Here is a 19,265-nt window from a genome sequence, read left to right on the forward strand (position 1 = left end):
CCCTAAACAATAACTGTAATTAGCTCCAAACAGAATCTATTTTTGAACTTGTATGACTGAAGCTGTGAATTACCACTGGGATAAAAATACACTGACAAAGCGCAGTAATCTCTCACAGCAAGCACTTTTAAGATGCTGAGTAAACTGATATTCTACAGTTAGATTAATTATATTAATTGTAGTTAAATGATAACATACTAAAATATTTACAAGCACCGTAAACAAAGCCTTTTCCTAATATTTTTGTGTAAGTAATAATGACCCATTCCAACTATAGACATGACCACTTCCAGTGACAGACCAAAAGACAGTCGCTTCCTCCTCAGACACGCTGTGAATAGATAACATTGCTGACAGATAAACATAGAGACAAACAGCGAGTGTCCAGGTTATTAGGTATGATTCTTCTTCCTATGTAATTCATCGGTGACAATCAGCATCACATGTTCAGACAGCACCAATGGTAAATAGTGATGAGACTGTGAACATGGCATGGTAGAGGGCACCGGGCACACTGTCATCAGTATATCAGGAACCACAACACTGCTGGGGATTTCATGCATGGCAGATTCACGATTCTGTCGAGGACGTGTCACCTCCCTAGTATTATCCAGTCATTCCTTGGAACAGACAATTGGCAAGAGTGGTCTGAGTCGTACAGAGAAACTGGGTATAATAACTGAACCATATATCCCAACTATCCCGATTTAGGCGGCACAGTCCCAATTCTAAGGGAAGGTCCCACCAGGCTGACAGCAAGACTATTGTCCCTACTGACTTGACTGTTGGTGTGTCCAGCTCACTGCACAGCAATACACAATTGTATTTGGGTTAGGGAGTCTGGACTCACCTAGTGCTTCAGAATATCTCCAACATGATGCGGATAAGTCCCAAATGACCACACCCATAACTCCCAACATGTAGGCACCGGTAGCAGGGGGGGCACAACACCAGAACACTGTAAAGTCGGGGGGGGGGGGGGGGGCAGACAATTGTTCCTAAAATCAGGCTGTCCTGCTGAAATCAGGACAGTTGGGATGTATGCACATTCCATTTTCTGGGGTACACTGCTGCTGAGCACTCCGTCCCCATAAACCTAAAATGTTGGGTTGTATAATATAACTGACACCTGAGCTAAAAGGGGCATGTCAGAAAGCCATACCTGTCTAACAGGAACACAGACCTTGGTTAGCCTGGTTCACGCTCTACTCTGATTGTAAATGCAACTATTCTGCTCTTTTACTATTTGGACTGTGTAAGTGCAATTTATTTTTCTGTAATAACAAATTGCACTTGATCTAAGTGCCTTATTATTCCCCATGCCTCTTCAATCAAAAACACATTACTAATTCATCTGTGTTGCTGGAATTCTATGTAATTCCAAATGGAGTGCAGCTGGTCGTTTAGGCTACATGAAAAAACAGACAGTATTTAACTTGTGTGCAAAATAGAAAACTAATTTGCACCCCTTGCATTGTAACATGATTTTTTCCAGGAGACTCAATTTTTTACTTAACTTTCCTTAATGAATCATGCCCATAGTCATTAATGACAAAACATTTTAAAAAAATATATATTTTCAATAAAATGCATATATTACAATGTTATTAATGACTACTATTCATGAAATACATTTTTACAGTTGCTCATGATTGCTAACACATGTTCTAGTTTACATATACGACCGTCATCACTATCACTCAGTGATCTCCACTGTCTCTTTGGCAACAGTAGCTGCCGCTAAACATGGAGAACAACTGTCTTGGCTCTGTTACCAGCAGCAAGCATGATAGTAAAACATTTGTGGTTGACATCAGCTGACTGTTTTAAGATTCCTACAGTGGCTGCAGGAGACCTTCCAGTGTCTCTCCTTGTTCCAAGAGTGCCAAACCACACAGAAATTCCAGTCGCCAAATGACCGGTGTATTACTGACAGTTGATAATCCTGCTGCCTTACAATAGCTACACACACTTTCCCCATGAGCAGCTACAATTGTTATTCTACTACCTTATGTATCAAGTGTCCCCGCACCTCTTAGATTGTAAAATCAGTTGGGCAGGGTCAGCTTTACCTTCTGTTTCATGTCACTGTATGTAATTTGCTACACACATTCTAATCTACAAAAGGATGCCTCCATTCCGCTCCCAAATGCTGCTGTTATACACCAATATCTAAATAAATGTAATCTACCTAAACTAAACAGAGATTTAGCCAACACAGATCTGATAGAGAAATAGGTGAAAGAGGGGTGCATGGCCACTTCTTTTCAGAAAACTTGAATCTTCCACCAGCTCACATTTAGTACATTTAATAATTTAGATAAGCCAGAAATATTTTGGAAGAAAGTGCGTAGATTGATGGAACAAAAGTGTAACTTTTTGGGCAACACCACAAAAGATATATCTGGGAAAAAAAACAGGTGCAGCATTGCCAAACTGCACATGTGCCAGCCCCCACACATGCTCAGAAGAGCTGAGAAGGAGAATTCCAGGAGGGCGGACAGGCATTGTCTGGCCCTTTCCTAAATTTTGCCATAATACCCCTACAGCAAAAGTGGTAAGCAGTCTAGTTTAGATAGAGATATCCCCCGCTGTCACATATCCCCTGTTGGGCCTGTTATCACATATCCCCTGTTGGGACTGTTGTAACATATTCCCTGTTGGGCCTGTTATCACTTATCCCCTGCTGTCACATATCCCCTGTTGAGCCTGTTATCACATATCACCTGTTGGGACTGTTGTTACATATCACCTGTTGTCACATATTCCCTGTTGTCACATATCCTATTTTGAACTTGTATTACCTGAATTACCTCCTTCTCCGGCGTGCTGTATGTTCTTTACTGAGGAGATCTCGTGAGAGTAAGACCCACGAGATTTCCTCAGTAAGGAGACTACAGCGCGCCGGAGAAGGACCGCAGTGAAAGTGCTCAGCAGCACTGATCGCGCCGGGGGCGCCCCCGCCTCCGACCGATCAATACTGCTGCTGAGCACTTTCAAGGGCCCCCTGGATGCCATATGCCCCTGGGCTGTAGCCCAGTTAGCCCTATGGTTAATCCGGCCCTGCGAGTCATACACAACAAGTCACACACAGCCTCTGTAGGCACAGCCCCCACCCCGCTCAGCAACAGGCAGCCTTGCGATTGACTGCCTGTTGCTTTCCAACGAAGAGCCCCTCAGCAGGTGGTCCACATAACCACCCCAAACTGTTCATCGCTCCAAACTCCACAACCCCTCCCCAGACAGTTGCCTTCACACAAAAAAAATGTCGGCAGATGATTGCAGGTCAATATTGTCATTGTAGTCTCCAACTAAATGTTTCAAAAACAGACTACATAGAATTTATGTAAAGTAATGTGTTATGGGGTATGAATACGATAAAAATGTAGGGGAAGTTATGTACCTTGGCTGAATAGATGCATAATACTGAAAATAAATTAGTTCTGTAACACTGTCAACATTCTGAATATAGATACTTCCTTATGTTTTGTTATTGTTCCTTTAATTTCTCTAATGTTAATGTTCACTTTGAGATATGTTTGAGAAAAACATCAGCAGGCAATTAAAAAAATATGATCAGTTGAGAATGTTATTTAGTAAATGCACAATTAGCTTGTCAAATATAACGTCTTCAAATGATGCTTTTAAAACGATTGAGTTTCTTCATTGTGTTCTGTTATTTTGGGGATTGCTTTTGTTGTTGCTTATTTTATGTAATGTAATGTGCCAGTAATGTGCTAGTATAATTTTTAGCAAATGATTTTCTTCTAAATAATTCCTCCCAGGAGTTCTGGATCCCATAGCATAGTCCCAGATTCAGGGCGCTGTTTGTCAAACTGTAGTCTGATTTTGTTTCTTCCTGCCACTGCTTCAATGGTTGCATTATGGGTAACATTTGCACTAAAACCACAACAACCAATGAATAATAAGCTTGCATTTGTCAAGAGCAATGAAAACAAGTTTTTTTTACATAAAATAAATGTAGGGGAAGTCACAACCCCTAAAAAAGAAGCAAAACAAGGGGACACCCACCACCCCTCAGGATCAACACCAAATTGTGGATACCACACTATGACAAAGGAATTTCTTAGACGTACAAGTGAGCAAGACATCTTGCCCATCCCAATTTCTGAACACCAAAGGGGACCAAGCAAGAAAGAAACCCAATAACATCACAGAAATTCAAAACAAAACAACAGAAAACCAATAGAGGACAAGGATGTAGGGGGGAGGTAAAAATGTCAAACATGTAAGTTAAAACACACAAGCATCCAACCACTAGGGATCTTAAACCTAAGCACCACAACCCTGACCTAAGCTCACACAACATTATTAAATAAGGGCCTTAAATGTGGCCCCAATCATAAGATGGACAAATTTCAGACCTATTTGGATATACAAATTTTTGTGTATTCTTCACCAAATCACTCTTAATAAGAACAAATATGGGTAAGAAGCCAACTCAGGATAAATTCAAACACACAGGCCTAAAAACTCCATCCATTTTTTACCCAAGTCACCTCAAGAGAAATTTCATTGGTACATTCGAGAAACTAGTAGCAGACAATCTTGATAAAAAAGAAGCACAGAAAAAGGCAAGAAACCCCCAACTTAACACAAGCAAAGCAGATTGTTTAAAACTTAAACAGAATATAAATCAGGTAATTAAACCAGCAGATAAAGGAGGGTGGATTGTTCTGCTAAAGAAAGACAATTACATACTTGAATCAAATTGTATCTTAGGGGACACCATGACCTAAAGGATACTTAAGGGAGACCCCACACAGAAATTCCAAAAGAAATTGATTTCATTACTCAAGATAGGCCTAGAAATAGGAATATTACCTAAATCTGTATATGAATGTCATATAACACACATCTTATGATCCCAGTCTTTTATAATTTACCAAAGGAGCAGACTAACCTACCAAGCAGCCCCATCACATAAGGAATCAATTCACTCAGATCCAATTTATCCAAATATATTGATCACTTTCTCTAATATTATGTTAAGGAACAAAGGTCGCATCTGCAAGATACCACCCAAATACTAAGTTACATACAGAGGAAATCGATTACTAGTTAGTCACCAGCGATGTGACTGCTCTGTAAACTGTGATATATCATGAAGAAGGAATCAATAAACAAACACTTCCTAGAGCAAGACCACAAGCTAGATCCCCTGCAGGTAGATTTTCTATTAAATTAGACATATCCTAATCTACAACTACTTTTATTTTGAGGGTACCTTCTACCTCCAGCAGAAAGGGACAGCAATGGGAACAAGGTTCACTCCCAGTTATGCCATTTTGTTCATGAGCTGGTAGGTGGAGACCAGCATCTGTTCAAGACATTTTTCCAATGGAAAGGGGCCGGTTATCCCTGAATAAGTTTATAGAATTCAAGAATAACAACACAAAGAACCTGGTTTTCACAATCAAATCCATTGAAACATCAGTAGAGTTCCTGGACTTGGAGATCTATATACAGAATAACACTATTGAAACACATAGTTTCAAGAAATCTGTGGATGTAAATAGCTATATTTTAGCCAGCGGTGGGCACCAACCAAGCTGGCTACATAACATACCCAGGGGTCAATTCAAATGTTTACAAAGGAATTGCTCAAATTAGCCAGCTATAGAATCCAGGGGAAACACCAGATAAAACTGTTTAATGAGAAGAACTATGACGCCCACACGGTAATACAAGCATTCGAGGAATCTGAAAAGGTAGACAGAGAACGGGTCATTACATGTAAAAATAAAAACACCACTACCAATATAAATTCAAATAAAATTTACTTCAAAACCCAATACAGTAACTCAGCAGCAGGTGAAGAAGATTTTAAAATAAAAATGGTAAATTCTACTTAAGAATGACAATCTTGTCAGTAATCTACCAGAGAAACCAGATGTCATATAACGTAAAGCTTCAGACCTCAGAATAAAACTAACCAGTAATTACTTAAAACCACGTGAGTAGGTACAATCCAATCTAAAGAGAGATATGGATAGTAAGTGAAGGTTTTACCATTCTAAACGCTATACAATAAAAGTACAGAGCTGATTAAGGAATTATAGTCAACAGACAGGACTAGTATACAAAATTCAGAATCTACTGACATTCAAAAGCAAAGTGGTGATCTATCTACTTGAATGCCCCTGCAGACTGCAATATATAGGTAGCAGTCCACTACACCTGAAGACATCTTTTTACCAGAGACCACAAGAGCAGCAGAACGAGAGGACAATACAAGCCAGAAAACTCAGCTGGCTTCCTCTGTATTTAGACCATTATGGCAGGGTAAGGTGTTATCCTCATATATTCCTGTTTGGTTTCTCTCCAAGATATTGCTGAGGCTTTGATATACTACTCTGGTATCTTATAATACATAAAGCTGCTGTGAATTGAACTGTTGGGGCTAGATTTACTAAGCTGCGGGTTTGAAAAAGTGGGGATGTTGCCTATAGCACCCAATCAGATTCTAGCTATCATTTTGTAGAAGGTACTAAATAAATGAAAGCTAGAATCTGATTGGTTGCTATAGGCAATATCCCCACTTTTTCAAACCCGCAGCTTAGTAAATCTAGCCCTTGGTCTCTTTTCTGAACTACTAACTTGGGATTGATACTGAATATAATGGACTTATTACCATTATACCATACCGTCCAGGATCACTCGGGACTTCATAATTATGCTCCATGATAGAGCTTAGCTCTCTTTCACATGTACATGATTCCCTACACACATGTTCAAGACATATAGCTACACAATGCACCACCATACAGGTGTAGCGCTTGGCTTTAGAAACTTTTAAAAAAATGATTTCAAAACCTGTGTAGATTAAAAAAAAATCTTCACTTGAATAACGCTTTTTTCCCCCCATTATTTTCATCTGTACCACAAGTACCACCGCAATACTTGTTAAACAGACTTCCCATGCAAATCTTACTGCCGGCGGGGGAAGTGCATTGTTTCCAGCAGTAACCATTTGTTGTAGAAAGATAAATAAAAAAAAAAGCCTTATCGCTCCAGCAATAGGGCTGTCGACCTTTGATAAATTAGATAGTTAGTTCAATGTTAGTGACTGAACCATACTGTCTCAATAATGAGTGGCTGACTTGCTGCTACTTCAAGGAGCTGTGTGTATGTTAACCAGTGAACTGCAGGACACTTCCCCAGGAAAGACACCTTTGGGTGCATTCAGGACAAGAGAGTGGGCAACTAACTAGTATTTCCCGATTCTAGGGGACTTCTCACTATCCCGACAGTAAGAACTTTTGTCCCAATTGCCAGGACTGTTGAAAAAGTGCGTCCCAGGAGCACCTGCCACTGCTGAGAGGGTCAAGAGGGAGGGGTCCTAGGGACTGCTTAACACTTCAGAAGCACTAGGCACGCTCTTTGGGAACGTGGGGCACCCCAATGTTAAGTGAACATACCCTATTCTCGGGTGGGCACAGCTACTCCAGACGTACACATTCACTGTCCCGGTTCCCAAACTTGAAACGTTTGATCAACTTTTTATTTTAGCATGAAGTTAGTGACAAGAGATGATAACAATTTGGGGGCTTTTTTAAATGATAACAGTACTTGCAGTAATATGAATGACTTAAACTTATTTAGTGATGGGAATTTTAATTTACATCTCAGATCTATACAAAAAGTTCTCTTGGACTTCTTCAACATAATACACTCATTGAGGATCAGAGGATCCGGTAGAAGCTCTGTAATACAGGGGCGCAAGCAGGATTTTTAAGGGGGGGTTTCTTCCCCCTCTACCCCAAAAAAAAATTAAAAAAATTATAGAGAGAGCTGCTGCGCATGCGCCATTTCGGCAGCACTGTACTATACAGCACCTGTGGCGCCCCTGTAATACTTTGCTGTGTTCATAGTGTAACTGATTTATAATACAGTTTTTTGCTCCAAGCCCTTAAATATAGCAATGAATTAACCGTTTTGCATATTTGTACTAGTAGTGACTTTTCTGAGAGTGGTTACCACTAACCACACTGCCTGATGAGGCAAGGTTTAATAACATATCAACGCTTTCTGCATGTTTTTTTTCAGACCACAAATGTCTTGTAAAATTAGTTCAGCCTAATCTAGATGAACATCTTACCATATATAGTGTTCATACACACACAAGGAACATTTGGTTTTCGGCTTCAGTGATTCTGACTACTGAAGCCTGACCTAAAATCTCAAATCAAAGGCACTTTTCCTGAATGCAACCTGCATATAGCCTAGAAGTATCAACAGCATTTACATTAAGGGTAGTGGCAGATGGGCCATTTGAACACTAGTCCTTTTCCAGCTAGAAAAATGCTAGCGTTCAAACCTCTCAAATCGCTCTGTGCTGACTAACTGAGGTTAATCACGCCCATGTGACAGGGATGAGTGTTCCCCATTCACTTGACTGTGTCAGCATGGAGAGATTTTAGGTATATAGGGCCTGATACATTAAGGAAAGTTAAGCAAAAGTTAGTAAGTAAGGCAAAACCACGTTGCATTGGAGGGGGAGGTAAATTTAAAATGTGATGACAGATTTATACTTGGGGTAGAACATGTCCTACATCAACATTAAATTTCAGTGTACAGATTAGTTATAAGTATTTGTGTGCTACATGAAAAAACAGACAGTATTTTCCTTAATTGTAAAATAATAAACTAATTTGCACCCCTTGCATTGCAATATAGTTTTTTTGTCCAGAAAACTTGAGTAAGTAAATTTACTAAATTTTTTGCTTAACTTTCCTTAATGTATCAGGCCCATAGACACTATCACTTTTCTAGAACACTAGAAAATGCTCCATAATACTGGTTGTGGGAAAAGCTAAAACTCAATGTATAAACTGTGTAATGTACAGTAAGTCATCATTTGCCCAGCTGTTTTATGTAGATACATAGTAAGGGAAACCCGTGACCATTGCACAGTACAATAATTTCCTAAACTTTTAATCACTTCTAAGAAATCTCTACTGACGCAGGTTTGTAAAGTAGGTGATAGTGAAACGTATTCATATCGTACAAATCAAAGAGTTTGTTTCAGTATATGTCACTGAATACTTCCCATACTCTAGTTGAGTATTACAATAAGTGACTTAAAATATTTTCCATTTCTTGTTTATAATTTCACATGTGCAATCTTGCTAAAGGGATTTTAGCACTTGAATATGTTATAAAGAAAACAAAACAATTATAAAGTAGATACATTCATACTCTTCATATTCTTAATTTTTAATCTCAAGTTATGCTTGTCTGTATTTTCATGATAATCAAGCACCACCCACTTTTCTCTATGATGAACAGCATAAGGAGTCGCCAAGACATGAAAATTAGTTTAATGTAATTAAACAAAATATTGAAGGAGATTTATTACTTGATCAATTACAATCTAAAAAAAAAGTTACAACTAATACAAACAATTCTTTGTTCCTTTTTGTTATAGTGAAGACTTTGTTTTACTGTATGTGAGAGAAGCAATATCCATAGATCAGAGTACAAAATCTAAAAATAGCTGCAAGAGTAGACCTTATTGTTTTATCTTCCCATGATCCGCTGGACTATGCATGGTTTCTCTGCAGATCATATTTTGAGACTTTACATAACATTGCACAAAATAATAATTTTGATTGGCTGGTCTGTTATTACATTTTGTAAGTATAAAAATAAAATATTTGGATGTGCGCTAATATCTTCTGTAATTGTCCTATGGATTGCACTCACATATTATATACACTGTGTAATATATGTAGTCCTGGACGCACTACTGTTTGGCATAATATAAACTGAGGGCACTTGTATTTGGCATAATATAAATCAAGGGCACTATTGTGTGGCATAATATGACCTGGGGGCATTCTATTTGGCATAAAATGAATGGGGGGCATTTTAGTGTGGCATAATATGATCTGGGGGCACTACTGTTTGGCATATGAACTAGGGGCACTTCTGTTTGGCATAATATGAATGGGGGTACATGATGATGAGAGGGGGGAACAGATGACATGAAATAGTGCTAGACATCCCCCTAGGTGATGCTACACTTCCCCCCAGGTGGGACTAGACACACACATCTGACAGCGCCCTGCAGCACAGAATATCCCGCTGTAGATTTCCCCTTGGACGCACACCCTAATGAATTGTGCTACACATGCCTATGGTGATCCGCTGGTGTACATAAGAATAATAAGAGTGAGGAAGCTTGCATTGCTGGCAGTCTAAACTACACACCTTCCATTTTGGCAAATTGCCGGGGCCCATATGTGAACCACGCAATGTTCAATCATGAGTCACATGCCGCTGCCTTGTTAAGTCATGCATGCATTCACGTGATAAAAAGGAGGAGATGAACCAGTCCATGCATAGGCAAACTGAGGAGGGGTTCCTAGTGCCTGGAAACCCCCCTCCAAGCCTGGGGCACTGTATAATAGAGGTGGCTGGACCCTGCCCCCGCTTCACACGACTCTGCTTGAAAAGGGAGAGATGCGTGCACCCAACAGTAGTGCACGCAGCATTGCCCATGTATATTATAGGGATAGGAAGAGTTGGACAGCAGCCAAGCACTGTCTAATATTATAGCCACGCCCCCATGCATGCTGGTCACGCCCACTGGCGGCATAGTGTGGAAACCCCCCTCTACAAATCCTGCGTTTGCCCCTGCCATGTGCATGCAAAAATCACACAGGCCAAGCAACCATCAATATTCACAACATCAGATAAGCAAAACTTTGGTTTAAATTACTTTGTTGGGGAGGGGATGTGAATGGACCTTAAGAAGTTGTTGCTCTATGACTCAAACACCATCTCAGTGGCCCTAGCTATATGGGTACTTAGATTATATTTCATTTAGTAGTACATGAGTGTTGCTATTATGATTGTACAGTACCTGTCATTGTGTGTTTGTTAATTCTACAATTTCAAATTGAGACCTTTTTTTATGCTGCAAATTTTTAATTTAACTGGATGTAAGGTGTGTCTGAAAGAAAAGTATCCTTGTTAAATTACTATATTGAGCCACTTGGCAGTATTATTTTGAATAATGACACAGTGTCACTTTTTTCTGTATTCCAGATGTAATTACCACCCAAACAAGCATAATTATCTGTGCTATCTTTGTGTCCCAGCTGTTTGAGTTTACTACTTTTTTTTTTTTTTTTTTTTAAGTTGCACCCTCTCCAAAATAATTATCCCTTATGCTGCAAAGATGTTGATAAGCTTCAGGGTGATTCACCCAGCCGTTCTTCACTCCACATTTAAAGCTCATCTAATTGATGATTCCTTTCTAATGGTAAACCACAGACAATGTCGCACAAGAGCTTTAATTGCTCAAGTGATTGTTATAATGCTGATGTTGGTGTTCTGGAGTAAGTGACCAATCAAAAGTCATAATATTTCAGCAGAACCTGTCACACAGAGCATTTTAAGCACTCATTATAAGTTGTTAGATTTAAAAGCGATGCAACTGAAATAAAGACGCTACAAAAAAATAAATAAAAATGTTTGTAAGATTCTCTTATAATCAATCAGGCTTTTACGTTCACTTGCCTAACAATAAAAGTCAGCAGTGGCAACTACGATCAGTCCAGGGCCCAGTGGCCGGCTAGTGACCACTACAGGCTCTGGTCAGTTCATATATATTCATATTTCGCTCTTTGAACATTTGCAATATAAAATCCATGTATATATAGAGGCTGCTTAGTAAAATTATTGCACACTGTGTAATTCATTGACGAATATGTTGTACTTATTTGATTTGGTATTATGTTTAATTTACATGTGTATGATTTGTATGTTGACTGTCCAGAGTTGCAAACTTGTGGTGCCTTACAAATAAACGATGCCGATATTTAAAAAAATAAAATAAAAATAAACAAAAAACACTGAAAATGAACATCTTTAAAGTTTCCAAATAGGCTATAAAAATGTCAACTAAACTGAGACAACTGTATTTTATATAGCCAGATTACAAGGCAAAAATAAAAAAAAAATGATCGCTGGGGTGTAAGAAACATTATTTATATCCACACTAAAAATCTACAATAACTATGTGTGCAGTAAATGCTGTGCTAGGAAAACTTTGTAACGATAAGCAAACTCTGTACTACTTCCTTTGTGGGTAGGAGGGAAGCAAGATGTTACTTTACTAGTAATTACACAGCCAGTCTTGTGACTGTAGGCTAGGAGGCCCAGAATCCTTTTCTCAGAGGAACTTGTTCCTCTATCACGAATACTCCTAACTGTGTGGGTATGTATTCCTCTTCAAAGTGTCTGTCTCACTCAATAAAATCATGATAAGGCATATATATTACTTCTACTTATTGAGCTGTTAAAGGTTTTCAAACGGCACTTATCAAGCACACTAATATACACATTTGTATATTACAATGATCCCGTAAATGATAAATGTACAATGACAACAGCAAATGTTGGGATATGATCCATGATAAGCTGACTTTTCACTGTAGTTTAGCTAAAAAGTAAAGTATTACCTCTGCCCTCCATTGCAGACAGATGAAACCCCTGCTACATATTTATTACAGTGTTGTTTATGGGTTCTGATGCAAGCTGAGAATGCAGTGTTCTCCCCAGCACCTATTTCCCGGGTGCACCACCCGTCTGTTTTTACTTACCACCCAGCTCTTGGAACCCAACAGAGTCCTATTATAATAGAATCAACCATTATTTCTCCTGTTTTAGCAGGCACAGCAGCCCTACAGCCAGCAGTGTGTTTAAAGACCACTGACCACCAGTCGGACTGTCCTTGCAGGTGCGGCTTCCAACATTTTTCAATATTATTGTAAAGTTTTGACAACTGCCCCCACCCAGCTACTTCTTGATGCCATCCGGCTGGCAAAATTTTCTGGGGAGAACACTGGAATGCAGTCATTTAAATTACTGTGACCTCTCTGGCTCTGTCCCTGCGTATGAATCAACCAATCTGGACAAGGCTTTTGTCCATAGCAAGTCTGTCAAGTTGTAACTCTCACTTTGGCTGTTATTGGAGCACCTTCCTCCTAACACAGTAACCTGCTGTAGATGAATCAAAGTGAGCATGATGTACATATTTAGTTAAGTATAAACCCTCTGGTTATTTAATCGATACTATTAAGATCAGTCATGTACAGCCTTTGGTATGTAATAATTAAAAAATGGATTTATTTTATCTTTATATGTATTGTTAATGTAGGTTAGTGTGTGTCATTGGAACTATGTTATTGTGGTTCACTGTCAGATTTGCGGATTACTGAGGCATTCCGGAGTGCTACAAAGATCCTGCTTCTTATTTTGGCTCGCTGCTGCATTCTGAAGGACAATGGAGTGCTCCGGCAGTGCTTCTGCCAGGCGGCACTCTGGGCTTCCACAACAATCAATTTTGGATGTGTATCCGTTCAAAGTCTGTGTTGAATGCAGTAGAAATTTCTTTTTATAATACTAGAGTGTTACAATGATATCTGGAACATTTAGGTATAATTATTTAAAGTTTTGGTCATGTTATTACTGCCACTTATATACTGCTATTTAAACATTTATACATCTGTGACCTCCAGTTCCTTTCTCCTTTACTGTTAGATTTGTTAGTTAAAGCCTTAGTACTTGTTTAAAATATCTGCTGATATGTTATTACAGATATATGCGCCTATCTATGATTAAATGTATTGTTTAAAATTATTACTTAGATTAAGGGGGAATTCAACCCAGGGAGCCACTGCGCAAAGTTTTGGAATGGCTGGATTAGGAGTATTTAAAGTACACAAGATTGACTCCTCAGTTAATCTCGGTTACCATAACATGATAGGGATTGTAGTGCACCAAGACAGTACCCCAAGTCACTTACTTAGATGCAACTAGAAAGTAGCAATATCCCTGGTAGGTATTTTATATGGGGGCAAACTTTGCAATTCTACAGTCTGAGCCATTGTTGATTGGGGGATCTGATGATGACAATAGACAGTACTATGCTGTATACACTGACAGCAAATAAAATGCAATGATAATAGAAATGCTTTGCTATGATTAGTACTATATGTACATCTATTATGGCATTCATTTCAGCTAACAAGGCTGTTTATTTATTGACTTAAATTGAACCGGGCAGAAAATTATATTGCCAATTTGCTAATTTTCAATCAAATTGGAATTACACTGTAAAATGTGTAAGCAAAAAATTCTGATATCCAATTCAATCAAAATCTAATCGGATTGGACAGAAAATTGGTTTGGCTGGTGCTTCCGTCAGAATGTGTATGCGGTCATATGCCAAAGAAATATGTTATCCTTTGAAATTAAGCAGTTCATCATGACTACTAAACAACCAGATGTACACAATATACTTCTCAATATTAAGATTAGTCCATACTGCAGTTTGGGCAGGAAGACTGTATGTAACTTCACAGAACTATGACAACGTGCAATGACCAACTTCACCAGAATGATTTTCTGAGTAAACACGGCTGTTCTAAAATGCAATAAAAGCTATTTGAAACAGTTGATCACCCTCTACAAGATATCAAATGTCTGTGGAAGTTTTGTGTTTAGCTATATACATACCACTTCACATTATTATCAGATATGAAACTGCTAGGAAAAGATATTATTGCCTGCGCAGTGATTACAATTGCTCCTTCACAGAACTGTTGCCATGGGTTTCAACCAGGGCACAATCTGTGTGGAGTTTGTATGTTCTCCACATGCTTGCGTGGCAGGTGCTCCACTTTCCTCCCACACTCAGAAACATTCTCGTAGGTTAAATAGTTGCCTTAACCCTTATGTGCATGTGTGTGTTAATACAGTAGGCAATGTAGATTGTAAGCTCCACAGGGGCAGGGACTTATGGTTATGATTAAATATTCCCTGTAAATTGCTGCATAACAGGTAGTAGGCACTATATAAATTTAGGTTCATAATAATATTATTACACTTGTCATTAGCCATACGCCTTTGAAATCTATTTCACTTTTATTTATGTTGATAAAAAAATGCTTATATGTTAGACGTGTATAATTATTTAGCTATATGGGGGTTATTATGTTGCAGTTATTGTTATAAGTATTAAAATTAATTATGTCATTCTCTGGTGATACTGTTAAGCTTTTGACAATTACAATATGCTATGGTTGTTATCAGAAAGGTACATATTTTACTATGTAAACATTCAACATACATACATTCACATTCAATATAGGTTTACCACTGGTATGCACATATGTGCTATACTGACAGTGTACTCACTCGGCATAACCAGTCCCCCAGTGTAGCTCCCCGGGGGTCTTAAGGCTCAGCACTGTCCTGCCATTGTGATCACCCGATTTCTGCACCTCCTCTTGTGACAACTTCAAGAAGCAAGGCCTGCAGGGGGGCTGAGGTTTTACGATGACTGCGCAGGGGGGCTCCTTCTCAGGGGTAGAGGGGCCAGGCAGAGCACTGTGCTTGCTGGACAGAGACCCCACCAGCCCGGATACAGCTGCTTTGACCTTACTGATCATCACCGGAGGAGACGAGCAGAGACTGAAGCCCAGCAACTCTCATGGACATCCAGCTGTATGCTGGGGGTACCCACTCTGTCCGAATTATGAAGACTGAACACGCAGCTTTCGGAGCACGATTTGCAAGGACATCCGAATTGTGGTCATAGTCAGGCGATCATGCGCAGGTGTATACAAACATAGCCAGTTTCCTATACATAGGACTAGCTCAGCCCCTTTGCACCCTGCATTGGGACACCCGGATATGCTCCTTGGGGCTCTTGAGGGTGACACCCAGCTGTGTTCACGGTCTGCCCTGCCCACGTCTCTTTATGCCGATGTCACTGCTCACCTTGTCGTCTCCTCCTCTGTCCAGTCTCTGACTTTCTGGAACCCCAGCAGTGTATCACATGCAATGTAGGCTACGCAGCTGTAACCTGTCACATTTCTATGTTTTTCAGAGACTCAGTAATTTGTTCTCCAATGACCTCTCTGCTGATTTCCTAATTCGTTTTTAGCTAACACTGCACTTGCTCACTTTGCTGCAACATTCTGTAGTCTGCTTGTCCTTACGTCGGAGTAGGCTTAGCCAACAGCCCCCACTGCAGCTTCCAACTCAATCTATACTCTATTTTCTAAACAACATAAAACTGCAGTCTTTTTATTGGATAGTATAATATATTTGCTTACATCTCTAGCTAGACAATAATATTACCAAACATATTTGACCTTCGTTTACAATAACGTTGTTTCATGAGTTGTGTTGCTATTTAGTTGTATTTTTGTTGTTATTTTTTACTTGTTCTTCATGCCCCTGAGATAATTTACATTTATTGCTCTAACATCAAATTACTCTGGTGCTTTATGTATTCCATAGCAAATGTTTCTAAACAGCAGAGGTAGGATGAAGGGCAAATGTTGAAGGGCAAATGTTGAAGAAGGGCTTGTCTGGCACCTCTTGGGTTGTTACTTTTGCATTAATGCTATTGGAAACGTGTTTGTAACGGGGAAGAGGTTAGTTTATGCAGTCCCATGGGCTATTTAATTGTGTCTGCTAACAAGACATAAATGTCCAGCCCACTTTTGTTGTATTTTCTATACAAGCAAAATTATAAATGCTGAGGAGTACTAAATACAAAAACCCAAATGGCGCGGCTCTTAAGAGAGGTCTACGATGCTGCACAGAGTAGTAGGGGATGTCCCACCCCTATATATAACAATATAAACAAGGACACTTGCGCAAAGTATGACCTGGATCGTATAAGGGATAGAATGTGAATAATAAAAAAGCAGAAATGGCAATAAAAATAAAAATAAGTACTTATATTAATTTATATAGCAAATTAAAAAACATGAAACCAGTGCACTGGTATATATTACATGAATTGACAATATGACCAAACATGTGTCATAACATAATCATATAGGTTGACTGATTGAACAGCTGCAACCGTATTGTAACATGCAATCCTGTATAATCGAAGTGCATGCAAACATATATCAATATCACAGTGTAAAATGAGAATATGCAATCATGTGGATAGTAGATTGGAGAACAGAATCTCTATCACCATGTAAAATGTAGCTGCAACCGGAAAAGTCACTAATCCCATATATGCAAAAGTTCCAGAGGATTACTAAGTAAACCAAGTAGAAATGGGGAATAGATACTCCTGTCAGATAAGTTTTCCGTCATGGATGTTCCGTCATGAGTGGCGCAGTATGCACAGCGATTTCTCGGTTACAGGTTAACCGGACTGATATCCAAAAAAAAATGCGTGAATGAGGGACGGGAAATCACTCACCCGCACAGTCTGTTGTTTATAAATTGAAGAAGGGTCTTACCCGTATTGTGTTGACATCCGATGGTGATTTTTCCGATGGTGATTATGCTGGGACTTGTAGTTTCACAAAACCTGGAGTGCCACAGGTTAGCCAAGCCTGCACTGGACTCAGAACATTTGACAGACTGTCCTACCTGTTCTTGTCACCACCTGTGGCTGCTGGTTTCTTTAGCTGCGGCTTGTCTGGATCCTGGAATGTTGAGGGGTCCTATTTGGAAAAAATAATGGGTACATTTAGAAAATTCCAACCAGCCCCGGTGTTAAATCAATAGGACCCACATTTAATACTTAGGACTTCCTCCAGCCCCAACATAAAAGTAATAGTATTCCCATTTAATAAACCTATTTCCCTCCCAACAGACAGCCCCTGCAATAAATTAATCACCTTTACATATAATAAATATACCTATTTCCTGCAACCGTCACTGCCATTAAATAATTCATATTCACATTTAATAAATATACCTCATGCTCCTCAAACTCAGCCCCACATTCAAATAATAGCGCCCAAACCACCCCATCTTAAATTAATAGCCCCCACTATAAAATTAAATTGCCCCATCTTCACCCTACAAAGAAAATAGCACCCATTATTTAGCCACCACCTACCACACACACATTGCATTGTCACAAGCCTGCTGTGCCATCACACACACATTACTGCGCCCCTTCATCACCATGATGTGCCTCCTTATAATCACACTGCACCCTCCATGCTGCTTTTGCTCCACCCTTCTCCTGGCTCCCCTTCACACACTGCCATACTGTCTGTGCTCCCCCTTCACTCTGCCATGCTCCCCCTTCACTCTGCCATGCTCCCCCTTCACTCTGCCATGCTCCCCCTTCTCTGTTCCATGCTCCCCCTTCTCTGTTCCATGCTCCTATTTATGTTCCATGCTCCCCCTTCTCTGTTTCATGCTCCCCCTTCTTTGTTCCATGCTCCTCCTTCTCTGTTCCATGTTCCCCCTTCTCTGTTCCATGTTCCCCCTTCTCTGTTCTATACTCCTATTTCTGTTCCATGCTCCTATTTCTGTTCCATGCTCCCCCTTCTCTGTTCCATGTTCCCCCTTCTCTGTTCCATGCTCCTATTTCTGTTCCATGCTCCCCCTTCTCTGTTCCATGCTCCCCCTTCTCTGTTCCATGCTTCCCCTTCTCTGTTCCTTGTTCCCTCTTCTCTGTTCCATGTTCCCTCTTTTCTGTTCCATACTCCTATTTCTGTTCCATGCTCCTATTTCTGTTCCATGCTCCCCCTTCTCTGTTCCATGTTGCCCCTTCTCTGTTCCATGTTCCCCCTTCTCTGATGACATCACGCCCGGCATTCAGTGCGAACGGAGCCGGCGCTGCGGTCACGTGAGTTTTTTTTTTTTTTTTTTTTTACTATTAAAGTTTCTAGCTCCCCCCACCAACGAAGAGGGGAGCGATTCAGGGTCGGGGCCTACCGGTGGATAGTCCGGTCCACCGGCGGTCCAGTCCGACCCTGACGATAGCTGATCATCCAAAAAACCTTAGAAAACATAGTTAACATATATATATGAGAAAAAAAGGTGATATATATATATATATATATATATATATATATATATATATATAACTTTTTTTTCAAATCCCCCTATACTTACCTTTCAATCGCCCTGTTCAAAAAATCCTCTCTAGTTATTATACTATAATCACTTTTTGTACTGTTTCGAAGCAATATCAATAAAGTGCATTTAAGCCAGGCATTGTATATCAGGGTGCCCTGACCAGGCCTGCGGTACCTGAGATATACACCACTGTGACCCCAAATTGTCACCTGTTTTGCTAATTGCACCACTATGTTAGTTAAGGGATAACAACTTATAATGGGCCAAAGAGAAGAATATATAATGCCCCATTAGTATTACAAGTAGAAGTATGTAGCAGGGAGATAAGGTCCATGATGCTCCAGGACCAGGTGACTTTTATTCACTGGTCA

General features: G+C 39.7%; 1 protein-coding gene across 2 annotated transcripts in view; it reads right to left on the reverse strand.

Moving 5' to 3' along the window:
- The window catches only part of PPM1J (protein phosphatase, Mg2+/Mn2+ dependent 1J), a 315,203-nt gene extending 299,168 nt beyond the window's left edge, over positions 1-16,035 (reverse strand). The window contains exon 1 of one of the 2 annotated variants that reach the window (XM_075196263.1): positions 15,235-16,035. In XM_075196263.1, the coding sequence (XP_075052364.1) occupies positions 15,235-15,488 (254 nt within the window). In that variant the 5' untranslated portion in view covers positions 15,489-16,035. The remainder of the gene's footprint in view (positions 1-15,234) is intronic. The other variant, XM_075196262.1, reaches the window with a different exon arrangement.
- Between the last annotated feature and the right edge of the window lie 3,230 nt (positions 16,036-19,265).

The sequence above is a fragment of the Mixophyes fleayi genome, chromosome 2 (assembly GCF_038048845.1).
Source record: "Mixophyes fleayi isolate aMixFle1 chromosome 2, aMixFle1.hap1, whole genome shotgun sequence".
Taxonomy (NCBI): domain Eukaryota; kingdom Metazoa; phylum Chordata; class Amphibia; order Anura; family Limnodynastidae; genus Mixophyes; species Mixophyes fleayi.